A 22875-nucleotide genomic window follows, 5' to 3' on the forward strand; every position below is an offset into this window, starting at 1 on the left:
TCTTTCTTTTCTTTCTTTTTCTCTCGGAAGGATATAGACCTTCACCTTGCACACAAGGATTCCTCACGTCCAGATTTTTCTCTCCAAAGTTTTTTTTGCACACGCCCCACTCTTCTCCTCCTTTTAAAACAACAACCAAGGTCTTATCCACGTGGGAGGATAAAGATGAGTAATTGCACATTTGAATTCAAATCAAATTTTGAATTCAAATGGAAACTAATTTATCCCTATCCACTAAGGGCGTGAGAAGAAGAGGGTGTGGCTTAATTTGTGCGTGAGTGATTTCATGAGAAACATTTTCTCGTATAATAAATGGGGCGCTAAAAGAGGATAAGATCAAGGTGCTAAGATTGGTTGCTCATTCAAAATCAAACTTTGTTTTGAATTTGAATGGCCAACCAATCATCCTTATCCACTCATTTGGCACATTAAAGTAGGGCATGAGGAGGGCTTTGCGTGAGGAAAAATTCATGAGAACTTTCTTCTCGTGAATTCAAATGGACGCAGTGGAAGTGAGGTGGCGCAGGGAGAATGGGTCAAGGTGGTTTCATTATTTAAACCAACCTAATTGAACCAAATAAGTTAGGCCCAATTAGACTAATTTAAATCTAACTAAATTAGGCTTAATTAGGCTCAATAAAATCCTAATCAAATCAGAAATTGATTAAGCCCAACCCCTGATCAAATCAAGGACCAAACCATCTCGATGATTAGGTCAACTCTTAACCTAATCGGGTCAAACCCAACTAAATCCAATCCAATTGGACTTGATCCAAAAATAATTACTCAATCAAATTGAGTTAATTAGCGATCAAATCACTAATAAAACCTCTCATAAATATTGAGTCCAAATCCGATGGGTAATCGGGCATCAGAATTCATCGATATGTAACCCTGATCGAAGAGTCCCAAACCAGTGGGACTCTTGACCCCGGTACCCAAAATGTGTGGGACCCATGATCAGAGAATCCTGATTCTCGATCACAGAGTCCCAGACACATAGGACTCATAGTCCACGAGTATTAGGACTCTTCATCAGCCATCAGATTAGATAGGAACCTCTAATGTGTGTGACCCCGCAGGTTCGAACCTAAGCCGGTAGCATAGGAACCAATTCCTGTACTAATCGAAGTGACCACCAATGATATCCGACGATCGGATAGGTCGAATAGTCGCAATCGCAACACTCAGAACCTACGTGAATATGGTTACTGTATAATTCATCCTTTTGACCTTTGTGTTTAGGACGACTCAAGGTTAAACTGTCAACCCTGATTAGATCATCCGAATCGTGCTCAACTCAAACAGTCCTATGACTCCTCACAAAGACTATCCTGGTCAAGATTTTGCTAAATTAAAACACGACTATACACAGCTCCTGAACTGGAGTGGTCAATCCCATCTTGACACATGCACCGACAAGTCAAGTACTTGACTACACCCAGCAGCCTTCCGTCACTGAATTAGAAATTCAGGTAGTCCAGTGCCTAAGTGCAGTGAGTTGCTTGCAAGTCACCGTGGCAGTCTCAGGTCGGAGGGACATTTATACCCATATTCCATCGGAGCAAATCTTGACAGCAGAAATAGCTCCGGAGTCGGTCACATTCAGTGCAAATGTACCCTTACATCTCACCTGTATGCCATACCAGTGTCTCCACACTCATTGGTTAAGAGAACAACCAACCTATATGGCACACAACGACCTATGCTTGATAAACGTTGTCGTCCTTGGTAACAACGTATCATTGGGTCGCGAACAGATTTAAGGACTAAACGATAAATCCTCCTTTGTCGAGTCTAAATAGTCCTAAGGACTTCACCACAATATAGGAGTTCATTAGAAGATGAAATATTTTGTGATGAAAAATGTCAAAATAATTTTTATTAATTCATAATTCATGTACATATACAAAAATGAGCACAACCGTCAACAGGCTGACGATTGGCTTTGGGACCCTATTCCCAACACGGCGGCCAAGGAAAAGGGAGAGAGAGAGGAAGAGAGAGAGAGAAAGAGGGAGAGGACGGGGCCAGGGCCTGCCGTCGGGATGCGGGGCCCACCGCCGACCGTCTGTGGCCGGCGGCCAAGGAAAAGAGAGAGAGAGGAAGAGAGAGAGGAAGAGGGAGAGGAGGGGGTCGGGGTCCGTCGATGGGGTGCGGGGCTTGCCGTCGGGGGGCGCGGCCCGCCACCGACCGTCTGTGGCCGGCGGCCAAGGAAAAGGGGGAGAGAGAGAAAGAGAGAGAGAGGAAGAGGGAAAGGAGGGGGTCGGGGCCCGCCGCTGGGGTGCGGGGCCCGCTGTCAGGGCGTGCGGCCCGCCACTGGCCAAAGAAAAATGGAAAAAGAGAGAGGGGAAGAGGGAGAGAGAGAGAGAGAGGAAGAGAGAGAGGAGGCAGCTCACTGCCGTCGAGAGCTCGCCGTCGTGCCGCCGGAGAGATGCCGGAGAAGAGGGAGAAGAGGGAGAAGGGAGAAGGGAGAAGAAGAGAAGAAGGGGGGGAAGGGAGAAAACGCCATTCTCTTTGGTGTTTTCTTTTTTTTTGATTTTTTTAATTTTTTTAATTTTTTTAATTATTTTTTTATAATTTTTTAATAAATAAATTTAATTAAATAATGATGATAGTAATTTAAATGATAATTTTTAATTTAAATTAAAATTAATTTTTTTTTAATTTATAATTATAATTTCTATTTTATTACCATTTTTTCTTTTTTATTTTTTTTATGATATTTTTTTTAAAATTTATTTTAAAATTTTTATAATTTGAAATTATAATTTTAGTTTTCTTCTATTTTTATCTTTTTGGCATTCTATTACGTATTCTTTTTCTTTATTTAAAATATTTTTTAAATAATTATATTTAAATTATTTATTTATTTAAAATGATATTTTTTATTTCAATTATAATTATAATTTTTATTTTTTAAAATTAAAAATTAAAAATTTTATTTTTCAATTAGAATTACAATTTCTATTTTTTTTCAATTCTATTTTTTTCCTTTTTTTCTTTTTTAGGATATTTTTTACTTTTTTACAATATTTTTTTCTTTTCTTGAGATAATTTTTTTAAAAAATAATTTGAAATGGGCAACGTAATTTGAAATGATATTTTTTATTTAAATTAAAGTTAAAATTCTTTTTTTTTAAGTTCAATTTTAAAAAAAAAATTTCCACATTTTTTCCTCATTTTTTCACTTTTCTATGCATTTATTTTTTTTATCAAAATTTAATTCAAATTAATTTTTTAATTTAAATTTATAATTATATAATTTTTCTATTTTTTACATTTTTTTCTATTTTTATGAAATTTTTTTAGGCTATTTTTTTTATTTTTTTTGAATATTTTTTAAATAAATTAATTTAAATTTAAGAAAGTAATTTGAAATGATATTTTTATTTCAATTAATTTTAAAAATTTTATTTCTTTTAAATTTTAAATTATAATTCTTATTTTTTTCAATTTTTTTAAAATTTTGATTTTTTAATGGCGCTTTTTATTTTTTTAATTTTTTTTGAATTTTTTTGGCAAGAATTTGAAATGATGTTTTTCAATTAAATTTAAAATTTTTATTTCTTTTGCATTTCTTTCTCTTTTTTTTTCTTTTTCTATGATATTTTTAATTTTTTAATTTTTTAAGATTTTTTTAGATATTTTTTAAAAAAAATAATTCAAAAAAAAATCTAAAATTATTTTTTTATTTGAATTACAAATTCAAATTTTTATATTTTAAATTTTATTCAAAATTAAAATTTTAATTTATTTATTAATTTAAAATTTAAAAAAAAAATTATTTTTTCTCGATTTTTTTCTTTTTTTTGTTGGAAAAAATAAAAAATATTATTTTGAATAACGTTTTTAAAAATGCCATTCAAAATGGTATTTTTAAAAACATCATTTAAAATGATGTTTTTAAAAACGTCATTTTAAATGGTTTTTTTTTTTTTTTCAAACGATGCTATCGTGAAAAAAAAAAATGGAAGGGAGAAAATGTCATTCAAAATAATATTTTTTTTTATATTATTTTGATAAAAAAATTAGATTTTAAATTATCTGTGTAAATAAATTTTTTTTTTTTTTTGTACTATTTGGGAGAAGAGCTCCGTCTCACCGATGGGGGCCACCCGCGCCTCCTCCCCGCACCTATTTATAGCCCCCCAATCCCCCACTTCGAAAGCAATCAAAAGTACTCCGTTCCCTTCGAGATTTTACCATCTCTACTCCGTTCTACTAAAGCATTCACGCTTTTTCTCTTCTCTTCGTTCTTCCCCAGTCTCCTTCTCCTCATTTCTTTAGTTTTCTTCGTTCGTTTCTTGCGATGGCGGCAGCGATCCTCAAGAAGGCGGCGATGGTCTGCGGATATGGAAAGCCGGCCCCGGCGCCGAAGGGTAGGAGAGCGTACGTGACGTTCCTCGCCGGTGACGGGGATTATTGGAAGGGCGTGGTAGGGCTGGCCAAGGGTTTGAGGAAGGTGAGGTCGGCGTACCCACTGGTGGTGGCGGTGCTGCCCGACGTGCCGGAGGACCACCGCCGGATCCTCCGCTCTCAGGGCTGCCTCGTCCGCGAGATCGAGCCCGTCTACCCTCCCGAGAACCAGACCCAGTTCGCCATGGCGTACTACGTTATCAACTACTCCAAGCTCCGTATCTGGGAGGTAATTAATCTCACCGCCCCTGAAACTACCGTTTGGCACGTGCTGGCATTTTCGTAATAAAAACAGAACGTTCTAGTCTAATCTAAGGTATCGGTACATGGTGTGCAGTTTGTGGAGTACCAGAAGATGATATACCTGGACGCGGATATCCAGGTATATGATAACATCGACCATCTCTTCGATCTCCCGGGTGGATACTTCTATGCGGTGATGGATTGCTTCTGCGAGAAGACGTGGAGTCACACGCCGCAGTACCAGATCGGGTACTGCCAGCAGTGCCCGGATAAGGTATCCTGGCCGGAGGACAAGCTGGGTCCGCCGCCGGCGCTCTACTTCAACGCTGGGATGTTCGTCCACGAGCCCAGCCTCGCCACCGCCGAGTCCCTTCTGAAGACCGTCAAGTCCACTCCCCCCACCCCTTTTGCCGAACAGGTAATTCTGGAGTCCTTTTTTTTCGTCTTTTGGACAAAATCGAGGGGCTTTTGTGTGAATTGGTCCGAGTTTTTAAATATTTTCTGGGTGCAGGACTTTTTGAACATGTTCTTTAAGGACATTTACAAGCCCATCCCTGGGGTTTACAATCTGGTCCTCGCGATGCTGTGGAGGCATCCGGAGAACGTGGAGCTGGAAAAGGTCAAGGTCGTCCACTACTGCGCCGCGGTACGTGTGATGAATTCCTGACCGTCTGATAGATCTAACAGTGTTGCTTTGTGTTTCGTGCTGATGATGACGGGTGATTTTTGTTGGGATGCAGGGGTCGAAGCCGTGGAGGTACACTGGGAAGGAGGCGAACATGGACCGGGAGGATATCAAGATGCTGGTCAAGAAGTGGTGGGAGATTTATAACAACGAGTCGCTGGACTACAAGGGGCCGGCGAGGGAGGTGGCGCAGGATGGGTTGAAGCAGCCGCTCGTGGCGGCGCTGTCGGAGGCCGGGGCGGTGAATTACGTCACTGCGCCCTCGGCCGCGTGATGCGGAAAAACGGTGCGAGATGGTTGCAGGGTTCTCTTTCTATTTTTTCAGATCCATTTTGTGTCTCTTTTGGAAAAATAGAATGTGTTTTGAACTAATCAGTAGAGTTATTCTTATGCTTGTGTCCTTGTAGATATGTGTAATTGATAAATAGTATGTCTGTATGTAATAGATTGATTAAAGAAAAAGAAAAAAAAAGTTATACCACTAATTTTGTTCCATGGTGTGATGAATGGTTTTCGTTAATTTTTTTGGATAAAGATGGTAATGAATGCGCTTTGTTAACATTTTGGAATTCGTGGTGCTCTTCTTCGAGATGTTTTATTTAAAACTTTGGCGGAAGAGCTGCGTCTCAATGAATGTTAATGATTTGTACGAATCCTCTTAACGTCATTTTTCCTTTGGCCTCAAGCCATGTACAGTAGTGTGAGTGATGGAAAATTAATCGATCGTAAGGAGTGATTATTGTGAGATTTACCAATCAGTGATTGGTCCTCGTGCATCAAGAGATGCTGCACGATGGGCCCCGTAAAGATCGAATAAGATAAGAAAGGGTGCAGCATAATTTATGGGGACTCTGGATTATATGATTCCCCATCTGGGAGGTGATCATCGCTGGTGGATATTTTAATCCATTCCTTTCTTTTCCTTTACCAGGGATCCAATTCTTAGTTGTCGCATAAAACGTTAGAAACGAACCTTCCAGCAACTGGTTAACTGAAAAAATAGGTGTCTTAGTTTTAAGATTGAAGTTGTCACAAATAGTTTTAGAGGACAGTGATTCAACCAACTGGCTTTTGCTCCAGATTGCTATTTGTTTGGGTGTTGTTGGAGGGGTGATACGTTAATGGAAATTGTTAAAGATCTTTCACCCCATTCGGTGAAAGATATCTTGAATATCATCAGGATTCCGTTAACGGTTGATTTAAAAGAATCACCGAATAGATATCTTTGAGAACCATCTATGGGAAAAGAAAACAGACGATGCTAAAAATTGTTAAGCGGAAGATGCCTTACTACACTTAGAGCTCACTTCCATCAGTTGCCGAACAGAACTGATCCTCCTATAGGGGTTTGGCGATGGAACCTGCCTTCATCGACCACCGGACAGAACCAATACCCTTTATAAGGGTTCGGCAATGCCATATTTCCCCTCGATCCCTGCCTGGAATTCAAGCTGAAGAACATCTAACAATCCCCCATGTTGATCCAAAAGGCTCTGTCATCCGGTCGTGTCACTCTGCTTATTTGTCGCACACCATGTCTTATCACCGTCTCTTTCATGGCTAACTGCATGTCAAACCAATTAATGGTTGCTATAAGAGGTATTTAAATATCTCACACGGTTCCATGCGATAAATATAGCTATAACGACCCTTTATCCTTTCATCTTCCACCTCGATCCTTTTTTTAAGAGACTTGGGCTAAAATGACGGCACGATTCCCCTAACTCAGCCACATTCCTATACCTTATCGAACCATATGGTGGTCGGTCCCTCCCTAACTTCAAGGCACCGAGTATTGAACCAGAAAAGATCAATCTTTACCCCTAATTAGACCAGAGATCTTTTACTATTACAATTAACTATTTCTAGGAGGTTGGTCGCTATAATATTAATCCTCCTAGCAGAACCCTGTTAAAAGCCTTTTGATGTCCGTATCTCTAGTGTCGATCCCTATCCCTACCGATCGATGGATGGATGAACTCTAGCTAATCAGCCGATCCTCCTCTTTGGCCGATGCCCTCCCTTTGATAATAGAAACTCCTATTGGAATCCCAATTTCGACATCCAAGAAGAGATCGGGCATCGGACTGTGGATAACCACCACGCGAACGGACCAAAGGGTTAATAATGATCTTTGTCTAAACATGTCGAGTCAGGATGCGTCGCCTACGTGCTTACTAAGCTTATGTCATATTACTTCTTTTTGTCAGCTGCACAACGAGCGAAGGACAACTTATCAACTGACATGATCTGTACGACTCATCATCATTGATTCTCTTATAAGTAGAGGTAAGAGGATAACCTCCAGATACTCTCGTGTGTGTATCCCAAAAGATACTTTCTGCTCTCCCATTTTCTTCCTCTCTTCTGTTGTGTCAGATTTCTGACTTGATCATCGGAGGATTTTCGTCGGAGTCAATTTCGATCGGAATTTATTTTACAGGAACATCGTTCTGGTGATCTTCTGTTTGCTCCAATCATTTTCTTGCGAGGTCGAAAATCTTCCACAATAAGTGCTAATCCTAAAAATCTTCTGCTTTTCTTATTGGCGGTTCATGTTTACCGCTTCTATCTGAATGGTACTTCAACTTTATGTGGAACATTTTCTGTTATTTTTTATTCTTTTGATTTGCTTTTACTACGTACATTCTCTAATGCAAGTTACCGGACCTGTTCCTTTTCTTTTGGTCATTGTACCACTTTGTATCATCCAAAAATTTAAAAAAAACCATCTGCGAAGGCTATGTGAAGGTATAACTAACAATAATTAGTTTCACCACAAGAAATGAGTTACACCAAAGTCACAGACAGTGCAATCTAAATCACATGAGAAGTATAATTTTTTCCAATCTTCCACCATATGTCCATCTATGATTCATGGGATGTATAATATTTGGGGAGCAACGATCACCAACCACACCACCTTCTAGCTATGTCATTAATCAATAAAAAATTTTGATCATTAGAGGCTGCCTTTTTTTTTTTTTTTTTGTTTGCTATTGTCAACAAATTATGATTTACTCAAAAACAGCAACCAAAAATAAAAAGAACCGCAAAAAAACAAGTAGCGCCGACCAACCCAAGCCAGTGGGACGCGTGTAAACCACCAACCTTGTACGTACAGAAAAAAATAATAAAAACCGACGGGTCTATGTGACGTCTAACAGACAGTCGCGCGGCACGTGGAAAAGATTACGCGCTTGCGAAAGCTAGACCTAGAGTGCATTAAAATATGGCTTCTTTTGCCGCTTTTTCTCCGCAACCACGCCTGGGCCCCACAAGCTCCCTTGGTCGGTCTAATTTTGTAGTAATCTTTTGAGTCCATGATCTTGCGAGTCTGGCGCCGGCCGACTCATCCGGTAACGGCATATTCGGAATCTTTCTCGCTCTTGGGATCCGCTTTGTCTGCGGCGTTAGGGTCGGTCAGCGGAAATTTTGAAGTGGATAAGATGACCGGGTAGGGCAAAGAATAGAGAATAAGGCATGATTTTTTTGGTAATAAGAGAATAAGACATGTTATCCAATGGAAAAGGAACAAGAAATGTGTTCTCCTCTGAAGTCTGACCGTTTCATCATCCCCAAATTCATACTAGTCCTCGTATCTTAATGAAGCCTTTCTGACGTTTACCAAAAAAAAAAAAAAATGTGAAGTCTTTCTGACCGTTTCATCCTCCCCAAATTCATACTAGTCCTTGTATCTTAATGAAGACTTGTCTTCTCCAACGTTAGCCACAAAAGAGTATGCATTTAATTTTTGGATAGCGGAAGTTTTATGGTAACAATCGGGTAAGGTGTTGGAGTCCGAGGAGTGTTGCGGGTATTGGCAAAGGGAGTCCTTATATTTATCATGATTTTCTGGAATACAACAATTTATTACATTTTGACAAAAGAGATGGCATGTATATCTACTTGTGGGATGGTGATCGATTCAAAAAGTCAATATTTATTTAAAGCATCAAAAGTATGTGTTGGGGTAACTACTTGGATTTACAATCTCGATTAAATCATGATCCGATATTTTGGTTAAAGTTTGACAATCTTCGACATTAGTAGATTTACTCGAATAAGTAACGACAATGCAACACTTAGAGGCGAATGGAAGAGCACGATTAGTTATAAATTGATGGGTAACAAACCTATTAAATAACTCGAATTTCGACCTATTATTATCTAAGAAACTATAATCAATGATCCAGAAGATCAAGGATCGTAAAGGCAGTTACCATGTATGAAGGGCACATTAACTATTTGTAATTGAAAAATCGTGCGTCTAATTAAATGCCCATTAAAACCTATATTTAATTCATTAAATCCTACGTTCCCACACTCTAAGGGATGAGATTATAGAGTAATAGTAAACTTTATCTCTATAAAAAGAGAGGCAAGAGGGAGTAAATTTTGACTAACTGATAATTTGCTCTAACTTCAATGGTTCTCTTTTTTTTTTTTTTTTACTGTTCCTTTAATTTCAGTTGACTTAAATATTGGAAGATCTTTTATCGGACAAACTCTGCTAAAAGGACTTATTTACAGAATCAACTTTCATCGGGAGCAAGATGCGATTTACTTGGTATCACACTGAGGTTTCTACCGATGTTTAGTGGCAGCAGTATGATTTACTTAACAGTGTTGAATTAGCTGATTTAGAGTGCACCAAATTGGATCGGTAGGCAGATGCATGATTCGGGTTTTTAAAACAAAATGGTGCTAGCCTGCTAAAACTCCACTCTTTCTTAGCTATTAAACATGGTTCAACCTGCTCATGATATACATACATATAAGCATATACATATTATCTAGGACATCCTTTATGCCCCTTGCTTAAGGACATCTCAGTTTGGAAATCTGTGTCTCATGCATTTCAGATTTTCTCACATAATGAGAGATGGGAACGGCTAACTGGCTTGCTGCTTATGTATGCATACCATGAGCAGATGCCATCCATTTTAGGTTACCTACATCCTTTACGTAGATGTGTATGGAGTTGCTTTTCATGCTTGTTAACAGGCTTTTTTATTTCTCTGTAGAGTAAATTTTCTGTTTCTGTTGGTGTTACCGGTCTGTGTAAACTTTCCCCTTTCTGTTCTCATAATCCATTCATGTACCAAAGAAAAAAAAAAAAAAAAAAATCTGGGACATCCTTTACAGTCTTCAAAACTTGGAGTTTTCCGCCTGGTACTTGAGTGTATGACATCACTTCTCAACATGCGCAAAGAATGATGACATAGAATGTGATGGAAGCATGGGCCGGGGCCATGGCAGAGGCCATGTTATGGGCCATTCCTCACTCTTCCCCTCCACACTACACCCCCCCCCCCACCCCAACCATCAAAAAGCATGAGATCAAAGAACATTTTGGATACTACCAGATATTAGCTTGTCTAAGATGGAGGATGCTACTTGGGTGCTATATATTTAAGTTTAATTAAGTTTTACTACTACATAATTGGTGAATGTCATGCCACAACCTGATGGTAGATCTTGATGGGACCAAATTTCTCTGACTCCACATAATGATGTATCCAACTTGCTTCATGAATGTCGGTAGACCTGCAAGAAAACTAAAATAGGTTTTAAATGTGCAATTTTTACTGAAAAACCTTGCAAAACAATTCAGTGGGTTAACTGAGGCCTAACTAAGCTTTCAAATGGGCAGAGCAAAAGCCGGGCACAGGTTAAATTCTACAAGAGCACCTGAATCTTTATGATTTTGTTTCCACCTTATCATGCAAAAAAGGATTCTTTACAAGCAACCACAAAAATTCCAACAATAATTTTGCCGCTGACTACATGCACAAATATTGACCTGCAAAGAAACATAATATAAAGCTCTCCATCCCAAAATGAGAAGATACATGCCTCAATTCAAAAGTATAAGCTGGACAGAACAGGATTAAAAATAATTAACTGATCCAAATCTTGAGAATTTTGAAAATTTGAGGCGCATCTTTCTTTCACCAAACAAGAAGTGCTCAGATTCATTCATATTGATTAACAATACAATTATCCACATTAACAAACTTGAATGAAAAAGTTTGGGAAACCAACAACTAAAAGACTAAAGCCAGGGCTTCTTTTTCAACGCCCAAACAGAGAAACACGGTCTTTCTGGATTGCTTGAGAAAGGTTCATATCAAAAAGTTCACAACGGATTGGCATCTCCATTTCATAGAAAGGGTTCTTCAGAACATAATCCGTGTACAACTCATAGATAACTTTTAGCAGACCTTCCATGTGTTGTGCGCCAGGCTCGCAAACAACAAAAAATTTTGTACCTGTCACATGTTGATTGAAAAAAAAAAAAGAAAAGAAAAATTCAACATATCAATATGATTTAAAATTTCTATTGATAATTAAAAGAGATACAAGACCCATAAAAACAGTTACAAAGGATTATATCGTTGAATTTTGAAGACATTATATTTGGTTATGGAAGTGGAAACATGGGGATGACATAAAACATACCGTACATTTAGGCTAAAATATAGGCACACTAAAAATGATGGTCAGTTAAAAAGCCATTTAGAAGAAGTCCTGTAAGCTAGTAATGTAAGCTTCCCTCGAACTCCACAAATATGAATGTTATAAAGATAGCGTTGGTGGCAAATAGATTATATCTAAAATCCCATCAGGATCCTTGAAAATTTAAAGGGCAGGGCTCAGGTATCAAGCATTCTCCAGGACCATAGAAGTGGTACTAAAAAAAAAGTATGCCTATTCGCTTTGGAGAATTTACTTTTACCAAAAAGTATGCCTATCTGCTTTGGAGAATTTACTTTTACTCCTGTTCTGTCCAGCTTATACTTTTGAATTGAGGCATGTATGTTCTCATTTTGGGATGGAGAGCTTTATATTATGTTTCTTTGCAGGTCAATATTTGTGCATATAGTCAGCGGCAAAATTATTGTTGGAATTTTTGTGGTTGCACTGTTAAAGAATCCTTTTTTACATGATAAGGTGGAAACAAAATCACAAAGGTTCAGGTGCTGTTGTAGAATTTAACCTGTGCCCGGGTCTTGCTCTGCCCATTTGAAAGCTTAGTTAGGCCTCAATTAACCCTCAAGTTTAAAAATAAATATTGTACTTGAGCTATCGACCTTTTTTGGGCCTGTTTGAATAGTTGGGCCCAAAATCCCACCAGATTCGTAGATTGGGCCAATACAATCATCAAAAAACATTGAACAACCATCTAAAACTATCTTGTATATAAACTGGCCAAAATCCCATAGGGAGAAAAAAAATGATCTCAGCAGATCAATTTTTTTCTCCCTATGGGAACATAAGCCTAGCCCGGGCTTCTTTTTTCTAGCTGTACTAGTCCAAGCCCATGAATCCTATAGGATTTTGGGCTTAGACATCCAAACAAGCCCTAGGTGGACAACAATTCCTGCTTGCAGACAAGGAACTGAAAGAAACAGAAAAAGGACTATAGAAGACAAGCCATGAGGAACTGGCAGGTCAAGTAGCGGTCACAGGTGCATGAAGCAATTATTCTCCTTCACACTCCATATGGTGGCGACACACAATTAACATAGGGGCAAAAGACTAATATGAACAGAATCCTGCAGATATCAAGTTCATTGTCACTCAGCTTCCAGATAAGAAAGCCTAGATGAAAAGCTCTCAACCAAAATACATGAAATCTAACTATCAATATCTGATTTTCTTCAAAGCATGTCATAATAGCGTTCTAGGACTTCGGTTGGTCTAATCACTGACAAATTGTGAAGACTGACTGCAGAAAATGTCTACCATTGTCCTCCATAAAATTATTATCTTAGGTGGCTTCGGACAGGGAAGGGTTGTAATATGAACAATGTAGTATGAAAAAAAACCATTGTGATAGACATTCTAGGCTTTACCTTTCCTCAATTGATATGGATTTACACAACAAAAATAGTTCTAGATAATATCAAACTGCATTTGTGGTTGCTTGCAAAATCATGCTCATGGAAATGGAAGATGTTATTCTTTGAATTTAGATTATGACAACCATGTGATTCAACAATTTAAGAAACTACAATCTCTTTAAAATCTTCTACTTTGTGAGGAACTTATTAATTTACTATATGTCTGTCTAAGATGTAGGTGAGAATGAAAGAAAGAATCTATTGAAGAAATCAAGTAACATATAGGAGGAATGGCTGCAAGCAATATAATTATAGATTGGTGAGAGTTATCAGTGGAAAATTAGAAGCAGTAGGAAAAATTGAAATGCCAAAGTTGCAGTGCTGTTACATAGAAGTCATGGTATTATGCAACAACCTCCAGATTGCTACTAGTAAATTAATGCATGATGTTAAAACACAGCTTGAACATAATAATTAGTATCAGAGAGTCCACTCTTTTTTTTTTTTTTTTTTTGCTTTTCCTCCCTCTCTCTCAGGCTGGGGGTGTTAGAATACTTACATTGACTCAATGCTGTGCATCAAAATTTTCACAGATACAATGAAGGAAATTAGGAAACTATACAGCTGGCTTTACAAGCAAAACCACTATTTTCTTGAATTAATCAGACTCAAATTGTCACTTTTCTGACCAGTCAAATCACTTTTGTGCACTGAGACAAAGCAAGTATTTGTTGTCTACTCAACACATCAAAATTTTCGTGCTACCACAAACAGAAAGGGTTTAAAGGTTATTTAATTTCCACCAAAATGAAACAACAGAACCTAGTCAATTGATATTTTTCCTAAAAATATCATGGAATCAACCACGGGCCTAATAAATGACATCCAGTAGTTTCTACTCACCCATGCAACTGGCTTATAATATTCTCCTTTTCTTTCATGGGTTTGTCGATTGCTGCAATATGGCATCATAATTTTATAAATGCATGAACCTTTAGTCTGTCATTAATAAACCTTCATTATGAACACCAATATGTAAACAGACTATCATATTTCTTTTTGCCTTTGCTTTGTGTTGTTTGGCTTACTGCAACATGGCAATCCAACAGGTACCTGTTTAGATCAAACAGATGAACAGAGACATATATAAACATGTCAATTCAATATCTAGCCTTTCATCAAATACGTACCACTGGAATTAAGTCTAAGAAATGAGTAGTTCTTGCCAAAAAAAAGTGATAAAAATGTAAAAGAAATAAAAAATTGCATGTGCTTGAAAATGGAAAGAGAATGGTTTCAGTGTTTGGCTTGATGAATTGAATCAATACTTCATGTTATTGCCCACTTAATCAATAATGACATTCCAGAGACTGTCTATTTTTCAAGACCAAGTCCTTTTCTTCAAATAAACCCCTCAAGTGCAAGACATTCAAATGATAGAATTCCCTTCAAAGATCTTTGACATTCTCCTCCCATCATAACCTACTAACTCCGCTTCTTGACCTAAATAGGTAGCTAAAAAATTTGATGATTAGTCTAGAAAACCAATCAAAGTGAAAAACCAACCCAAACGGGTATATTAAATTTCATGATTTCCAAGCCCTCTCTCCAACATTTAGCTCACAAAGCATATCAAATTGCATACTAATCTATACTGGCAACTCAAATCCATAGTTCCCAAGTTTCCTCTCAAACATTAAGCACAACATTTTCCGAAAAAAATAAAACCAAGTTAACGGTCACCTAAATCTGCCTTTTTCTAGTCACCTATCATACATCAACCTCTGCAATCTAATCAAATTGGAAGCAGATCATAGAGATGCGTCGAGTTGATACCAGTGAGGGATTGGAAGCAGTGGAGATCGAAGGTGTCGGCCTGGAGGAGCTCAATCCCGTTGCATCCGAGGGTGGGGGATAGCTGCTGCGAGATCGCATGCATCGAGTGCCACAAGCTCGCCAGCCTCAAGCTATCATTCGTGTCCATCCGCCCAGCCGATCCATAATCCTTTCAGCACCCCAAAAATCAATTAAAAAGCCCAACTTTTTTGCTCAAAATTTATGGAATCAACAATTCTTACAATAAGAAAGCAAAAATCCAGGACTATTATCAAAGAAAAAACCAACTTTGGTGGACTTAGGGTTTTAATTTACCTTGTAGAATATGAGACCGCCGGATTTGTTGATGATGAAGAGACTGTAGATCGCCGCCATTGCGAAGACGAGATCGAATTTTCGTTCTATTTTTTAAGAAAAATTTGACGGTAGCAATTTTCTTCCAGATAGGAGAAAAAAGAAACTGAGATACGAGGAGGAAAGATACAGATTACCGCTCTCGATCCCGCTCCCAATTTCACCCCAAGGCCCAGTTCCGAAAGCACCAAATTTGTAGCTACTCATAGAAGCTTTATGAGGATGCAGGATCTGCCGTCCGTGTTTAGTACCGTGGATGCACTAAGGGCCGATCGGATGTGTCCGCATACTATTTTTTATGTATAGCAGGTGATGGAACTTCCCGGATAGAGCTTTGGATGCGTCGTAATTTAGTTAAATGGCAATAGGTTTTCCTGGGGTAAGCGTGTTTTTTTTTTTTTCAATAACAATGAATCACCCATGCAATTTTTGCAAAGACCGAGAAGGCAGGCTCAGGTCCGACCAAAGAGTTCTCTACGGTAGTATTTGGTTATCCTTATTCTCGTTATTCTATCCCATCTTATACTTCCAAATACACGGTAAAATAGTGATGGGCTCCGCACATTTAGCAATTTCAATCAAAAAAATACATTGGTTACATCTTATTTCCATCTATCTGAGATAAGCTATTCTATATTAGACCATAAAATAGCTTATTTTAGATCCATCATGAAAAATAATTGCACCTTATTTTAGATTACGAAATAATACTATATTAATTGCATTTTACTCCTAATGGACTTAAGGGATTTTCAATTAAATAAAAATTTAAAATAAGTATAGAGAATAGTTATTCTTTAAAAATTCATATTTTTATTTCAAAAATAACAAAAAAATAATCAAACACTATCTACTGTGATCCGCAATAAATGTAGTCATCCAACCTGCTGCTGTTGATGTGGTTGTTTGTAAAACTATCACTGCCTCTAATATTCAATATCGTTGTTGGTTCGAGTAGGATGGTACCTTATGCTACTCTATTGATATAATTTTTTAAAAATTTTTATGAAAATTAAATTTTTTTTTACAAAAAATTGGTGCTTTTGTAGTTTTATCCAATCCAACCTATTCAATCTATCCTATCTAACTCTATCTATTATATCCTATGCTGAAGCAAGCATAAACTAAATATGAATAATGACTTATGCGGCTCATGTCCAACCTATTACCATCGTTTATTTTGAGAGCTTCATATTGCGTTTTATGTTAATCTTTGGACCAGCAGGCCAACCAGAAGCTCCACCATGCTCACTGTTAAGGCCCTTCAAGCTTGCTTTCCTTGAAAGAAAGAGAAGCAGGAAGAGATAGGAGATAGGGGAGGAGAACGTACGGAGAGGTATCAGACGAAAGGAGCAGAAGAAAAACTGCATCACAAAGAAGCTGGAACGTTAAACTGCCAGCATATTGAATTAAGCTTGTGTCTTCAACATGATCGAATCCGCGGCGGTTCTTGCCCAATCTTTTAGAAGAAAAGAGCCCAGAATTACGACCTATGAACTTATGCAGATGGTTATCAAACAACCTCTCTTTCCTTTGTATCCAAAATTAACCGGCAAGTGACCGCCTCATTGGAGAACCAACCCTAATAGCCAGCCCTTTCTAAGTTCATTTAGTGGCCGGTCGAAGCGTCAAACCATCGAATTTAGTGACTTCTTCGGCTGTGCCGCTTGAGACCGCGTCCGATATCTCAGAAAGCCCTGGAAGTGGCGGTACAACCAAGTACTACCAAAACATTCACATCCATTACTTTCATCCGTTTGGAAGAGTGAATTCTATTAATACTTTTTTTTTCCCGGGCCGGGGGGCGAGGGGTGTAAGAAATAGAGTGTAATATAAATTGACGTTGTTACGTATTTTTTTGAAGTACCATTTCATCCAAGTTCTTGATGCCATGGAGAGGAAAACATATGTGTTACGGTGATACCATAAATATCTCAGTTTCATATTTAGGAAGTATATCGAACTATATATTTGCTGTGAAAAGACATATTGAGCTATATGCTTGTTGTGAAGAACTATATTTATATTGAGATGAACTATCCTGATATGAGTTGTGTTATCCTGAGCTATATCTATACTAAGATAAGCTATCCTGAGCATCATTTATGCTGATAAGAGCTATCTTAAACCTCATTTATACTGAGCTGAGGTATACTTGATCATTTTCATATCAAACTGAGATATTCTATACTTAGCCATCTTTATGCCATGGCAAATATCCACACCATGTAGAAAAAATCAAAAACAATAAATACTCCCACATGAGAACATATGAAGGCTAAAATTTCTCTACCCTCTCAGTTCGTGATTGATAGCCTATGTAATTAATAGGTGGGACCCTCCTGTACTATGAGGTGATATCACTCACCTAACTCAAGAAGGTCAAAAGGTCAGGCACGATCTTTGAGGATATTCAATGAGGATATTCAAATGCTCTACTCATTATATTGCCAGTAACTACCTTCTCACTCCATGAAAGCGACTAGAGGCTGAAATATCTCACCTATAATGGCAAGCTCAACGGCCCTGCAATCTCAAAATCTCACAATCTTCATATAACTGTGTGACCAACTATTTGACAACCTCCTATATAAGCAACCAAAGCCTCGAGGATCAAGATTAGCCGAGCAATCCCTCTCAGAGAACTCATTGCTGCTTCTATTGCTCTCTGAATCTGACTTAAGCATCGGAGGGTCCTCGTCAGAATAGGAGTGGAACTGGATTGAGCTGGTCGGGCCCTACCCCTACCCAAGCTCGGTCCGAAAATAATTTTCGAGTTTCGGGCTGGGCTTAGACCCGATGAATATATAAAAATCTCGGACCGAGCCCGGTCTGAGCTTAGGCCCGAGCTCGGCCCGAAGACCTTTCGATCGGCTCGAAGACCTTTGGGCCGGCCCGAGTTTTGTTCAACCCAAAGCCCACGCTCGCCTACTCCCTCCCCTTCTTCGCCTCATCCTCTGGTGCTGTGGCTGAGACCATGTTCAAGACCCTCTTCGGCACGGTGACACCTCCTCTACCAACTCCACCCCCTCCCAGTCTATGAAGGCTCTGCCACCGTCGCCTCCCGATCACAGGCCATCGTCGACATCCGATCACATGCCGTCGTGTTCTGGAGCTCTGGTTCCTTCTTTGCCATCCTCTATCTCTCGATGGCCATGTCAGGGCCGCTCGATGGGGGTTTCATCCTCATCGAGCCGATCGAGCGGTGGGCACTCTCCGGCCCACTCGATGTCTTGCCTTTCTCCAGCCACTCATGAAGAAGAAGAACTGGATATCTCGAGGAGGCTCCGAAGGCCATCCCTCTTCCGATGAAGCCTCTCGGAGAAAAACCACCACCTTAGGTGCCTTTCTCTAGCCCGTCGTGCTTTTCTCGATTCTCCTCTGCTGTTTCACTGCTCGATGGATTAAGCCCGGCAATGCCTCTCCTCCGGAGGAAACGAAGAATGGTGACGGTGGCACCACCACCTGCAACTCCTCCCATGTTCAAGAGGTCGAGCAATGCGATGAGAAAGAAGGAGGTGGCTGAGCGGCGACCGACGAAAGTCAGAGCAGATCAAGAGATGGGGGCTTGGGGGAGGTGGTGGAAGGAGACGGGAGCTTGCCGGCTTCACGACTTGGGAACGGCCAATGGGCTGCTTTGACGATCAAGTAGGAGCAGGACAAATCTAAGAGCATGTGGGCTACTTTGATCAGACTTTGATCGGGCCCAAATTCGAGCTTGGGCCTGGACCGGGCCAAAAGTCTGCCCGAGCCCGGTTCGAAAATAAAACAGGCCTTATTTTTTGACCCGAACCCAGTCCAAATGATTTCGGGTTGAGCCCAAACCCCGACCCAAAGCAGGCCCGGCCCGATGGGCCTCGGGTCAGCCCGAGCCTACTTCCAGCCCTACGTCGGAGCGAAAATCTTCGATTTGGACTTATTTTGCAGGTTAATTTAGCATCATCATCCCTATGCGAAGCTCAACTGCCTTCTCTCCGATCTCAACCGAATTGAGCAGTAATAGATAGAGAAAGGATATACTTTCACAGCATGCTACCAATGAAAACTACCATTAAACAATCGAGGCAATCTGCTACCCCTCGAACTGTCGCTAGTGTCAGAGAAAATCATGCACCAGCATCACAACAACTAATCCCTCCACATAAAGGAGGACTCAGGCCCATTTTTCAGAAAGCCAAGTGAGTATGAGATGATGCCACACAGTTTCTTCATGATATTCCAATGACACCACTTCTAGAAATAAGAGAGCTCGTGCCGGTAGCGAGGCCCTGTGTCGCCATCACCACCAGCACCGCCATCTCTACCAACCATGGAGATAAGTGTGGATCAGTTTAATGCGCTGATCCAGCAAGTATACATCTGGACCGTTGTGATCCAAACGATGCAGTGCAACAATGACGTATGGCGGGAGACGCATCTTGCTCCACACCTATGCCAACCCCGATCTTTATGGTGCAGTGCTCGCCACCTACTTGTAACGAAAATGGGAGAATCAATAAAATAGGGAAGGAGATTACAGAAATCTCTTGATTCTCAAATTATTTTTTGCTTTCTAATCTGTGTTCGAATTTTAAATTTGAATTTTTGACAGGATTCAAATAAGAAAGAAGGAGACAATTGTCAGATCTAGAGAAGCAAAACCTTAATTCTTTTGCAAGCTCATCTGCAACGTCTCCAATTATGCTGGACGAAAGCCAGTTTGAGAGCTTCAAGAACAGGAGCTAGCCTTATAGCCAGCCGAAGCTCCTTATTCGCTCTCTCGGGATCAAAGAATTATGGGAGGCACTTGTGCCCGAGGCTAATCATGCACGAGAGTCCTAGCCAATGGGTTATTTAAGAAGACCCCTCAAAAAAAATAATAATAAAATAGTTTTTGCATGTTTATCAGACATGGGCTAAGGCAATGCAGAAGTATCGAGCGGCGACAAGCTCTATCTTTGCTGCTACTTCGCTACTCCGCCCAAAGATTGACCTACTCATGCCTCGCCTCCATCCGCACCAAACTCACCTTGGATCCAAGGGTCTGAGGTCACCTTACTCATCCAACGCCCCTAACGGCAGCGAGCCTCGTCTGATCCATGGACTCTCCCATGCGTATGTTATACCCATAAACAGCGTCGAGGTCACTTATGGATGGATCTGAGGCCTCCACACGGGCAAAAAGCCATCCAATTTTGAAGGCCTTCAATTCTTAAACAGGAGGTTAACCTTATTCTTAAATGAGGGTGAAGGCTCCTGATTTTAAACATGGGTGTCAACTCCATGCTGATCTGCTCTTCAGTAGGTGAAGGCCCCTATTTTTAAAAATGGATGTCAACTCCATGCCGACCTGCTCTTCAGTAGGTGAAGGCCTCTATTCTTAAACACGGACGTCAACTTCAAGCTGAACCTCATTCTTAAACGAGGTTGAAGGCCCTTGTTCCTAAATAGAGGTAGATCGAAGTTTTTTTCACAATCAAATATGCAATCGGACTAGTCCATGTTCTTGAACAAAGGGGACAGAGCTACTTAAGCTTGCTAGATTTCTTTGTCCCAATTTATCCAGCGTGCCCACGTGCCTCTGGCATCGAGCTTGACCGGTTCGAAAATCTTCTCATGGAGGCACCAAACTCCCTCCACACACATAAAAAAAAAAAAAAAAAAAGAGAGAGAAACTTTCATGATTCTCGTGATAAAAAACTCTTTGACCTTCATCAATTATTTTATTTATTTTTTTTCTTATAGAACCAGCACCTAAGATGAAACAAGAAGGAGATGAGAGAGACAAAAGGAGGAGGCGGTGCCAAGAGCCTTCAGTTATCTCGAAATAGGTCCATGAGCAGTACATCTGAGTAAAAAAAAAAAAAAAAAAAAAAAAAAAAAAAAAAAAAAGAAGAAGAAGAAGAAGAAGAAGAAGAAGAAGAAGGAAGAAGAAGAAGAGGAAGAAAGAAGAAGAAGAAGAAGAGAAAGGAAGGGGGGCTGCCTTATTTTCCCCGCGGATTAGAAAAGCCACCGAAGAATGGGGAATTGGGCACCTGCTGCCCGGGGCCAGCATCGCCGCCTCCCCAGTATCCGGCGTCTAGCAACACCGGCTCTGCCCGAGCTCTAGCTTCATTAGAGCATATGGCCGTGAAACAGACCAACGCCTCCTACATGCTTCTCCAGCAATTTCAAGACCAGATAAGCAACCACCTCGAGATCTTCCAGATCCGAGCTCTCTTGCACCTCCAATCAACGATTCCAGCCCTTCCGACCTCGCCGGATCCGAGCTTCCGAGGCCACGGCCAAAAGGTCTTCTTTGCACACACCTCCGACCTGGCTGAGGTCCGGATTTCTGAGGTGTCCCCTTGCTCGCGCCTCTCCTCTGTCGGCATCGACCTCATGGAGATCTGGGATTCCAAGCTTTCCCCGCTCACACCTTTGAGTTGACAACCGTGTGGTGGCTGGATCGCGATCCCCCAGGAAAAGGAAGGCTTGAACCCTGTCTCCGATTCATTGTGGATGAATCTCTCTGCTCGCACCTACCCCCATTGGCGCCAAGCTCACCGAATCATCTGAGGATTCGAGCTTCTCCGCTCGCAGCCCCAGAGCCTTTCCCTACCGAAATTATCTATGGGCCTAACGCTTCCGCTTGAGTTGATGACATCCTCCAGTGGTCCACCCTGCAGGCAAGCTCGGCATCCCACGGCACCAAGGACCTTGCTCCTACTTGTCCAGCCAAGGCAAGTCCGATCAGGATCCCAGACCCCGCATGCGACTCTGAGGCCTCCTGCATGTCGACATCGTGGCAACCTCCGATGCCGCTAATCTCACCGCCACCGCCTCTACACTTAGAAGTGCATGGAACAACGAGAGCTCCAGACTAGATGCAAAAGTGGAGCAAGTGAGGTTGGGCATCATTCACATATTTCTTGGCTTCAGGATCACAGGTGGTGGCCAAACTTTTTCTCAACAGGCCTTCTTACCATAACATGGTTTATAACATCGAAGGTCGGACCCACTGAGTCTGGAGCTAGCAATTGAAAAGATGTCGGAGACAAAGTCCTTGTTCAGGATAACGAAGAGCTCGCCCTATTCCTCGTATCCACCCTCTATGGTTTGAGTTTATTAGCTTACTTTTTATTTCATATTTTTAGCTTTCTACTGATATAACAGCTGAGACGATGCTGAGACCATTCATGAAAACTTCAAAAACAATTTCCATGCTTCTGAAGTCATAATCGGGATCCAATTGAGCTGAGATCGAACCAATTCGAGGTCAAAGCATACAAATTCAAGGTAAAAATCTACATATTCGAGCTAAAATCTGTAGATCTAAGGTAAAAGCATGCAAGTTCGAGGTAAATCTGTAGATCCGAGGTGAGATCATGCAGATCCAAAATACAAGTCAATCTGAAGCAAAAATAAGTCCAAATTGAGATAAATAACCGAAGTCAAGCAAAATCTAAAAGATCCCAAACAGAGCTCATAACTCTCATGGTAAAAAACTTCATACCTTATTTATTTTCC

General features: G+C 40.1%; 2 protein-coding genes and 1 long non-coding RNA gene across 3 annotated transcripts; 2 read left to right on the forward strand and 1 right to left on the reverse strand.

Annotated features, from left to right (window-relative positions):
* The first annotated feature begins 4183 nt into the window (after nucleotides 1-4183).
* LOC105057305 (galactinol synthase 2) lies at nucleotides 4184-5832 on the forward strand. The gene is made up of 4 exons (XM_010939887.4): nucleotides 4184-4648; nucleotides 4757-5080; nucleotides 5174-5308; nucleotides 5403-5832. Exons 1-4 carry the CDS (start codon nucleotides 4313-4315, stop codon nucleotides 5619-5621), a joined length of 1014 nt encoding a protein of 337 aa, XP_010938189.1. The 5' UTR covers nucleotides 4184-4312; the 3' UTR covers nucleotides 5622-5832.
* Nucleotides 5833-11273: 5441 nt separating this feature from the next.
* LOC105057304 (uncharacterized) lies at nucleotides 11274-15549 on the reverse strand. Its single transcript, XM_010939886.4, has 3 exons — nucleotides 15349-15549; nucleotides 15034-15202; nucleotides 11274-11622 (listed from the first exon to the last, which is right to left on the reverse strand). Exons 1-3 carry the CDS (start codon nucleotides 15406-15408, stop codon nucleotides 11426-11428), a joined length of 426 nt encoding a protein of 141 aa, XP_010938188.1. The 5' UTR covers nucleotides 15409-15549; the 3' UTR covers nucleotides 11274-11425.
* A 5576-nt stretch (nucleotides 15550-21125) lies between these two features.
* LOC140853837 (uncharacterized) lies at nucleotides 21126-22563 on the forward strand. Its single transcript, XR_012136986.1, has 2 exons — nucleotides 21126-22254; nucleotides 22357-22563. It is a non-coding gene; the product is annotated as an uncharacterized lncRNA (long non-coding RNA).
* The last annotated feature ends 312 nt before the right edge of the window (nucleotides 22564-22875 follow it).

This window comes from Elaeis guineensis, chromosome 14, assembly GCF_000442705.2.
Source record: "Elaeis guineensis isolate ETL-2024a chromosome 14, EG11, whole genome shotgun sequence".
NCBI lineage: Eukaryota > Viridiplantae > Streptophyta > Magnoliopsida > Arecales > Arecaceae > Elaeis > Elaeis guineensis.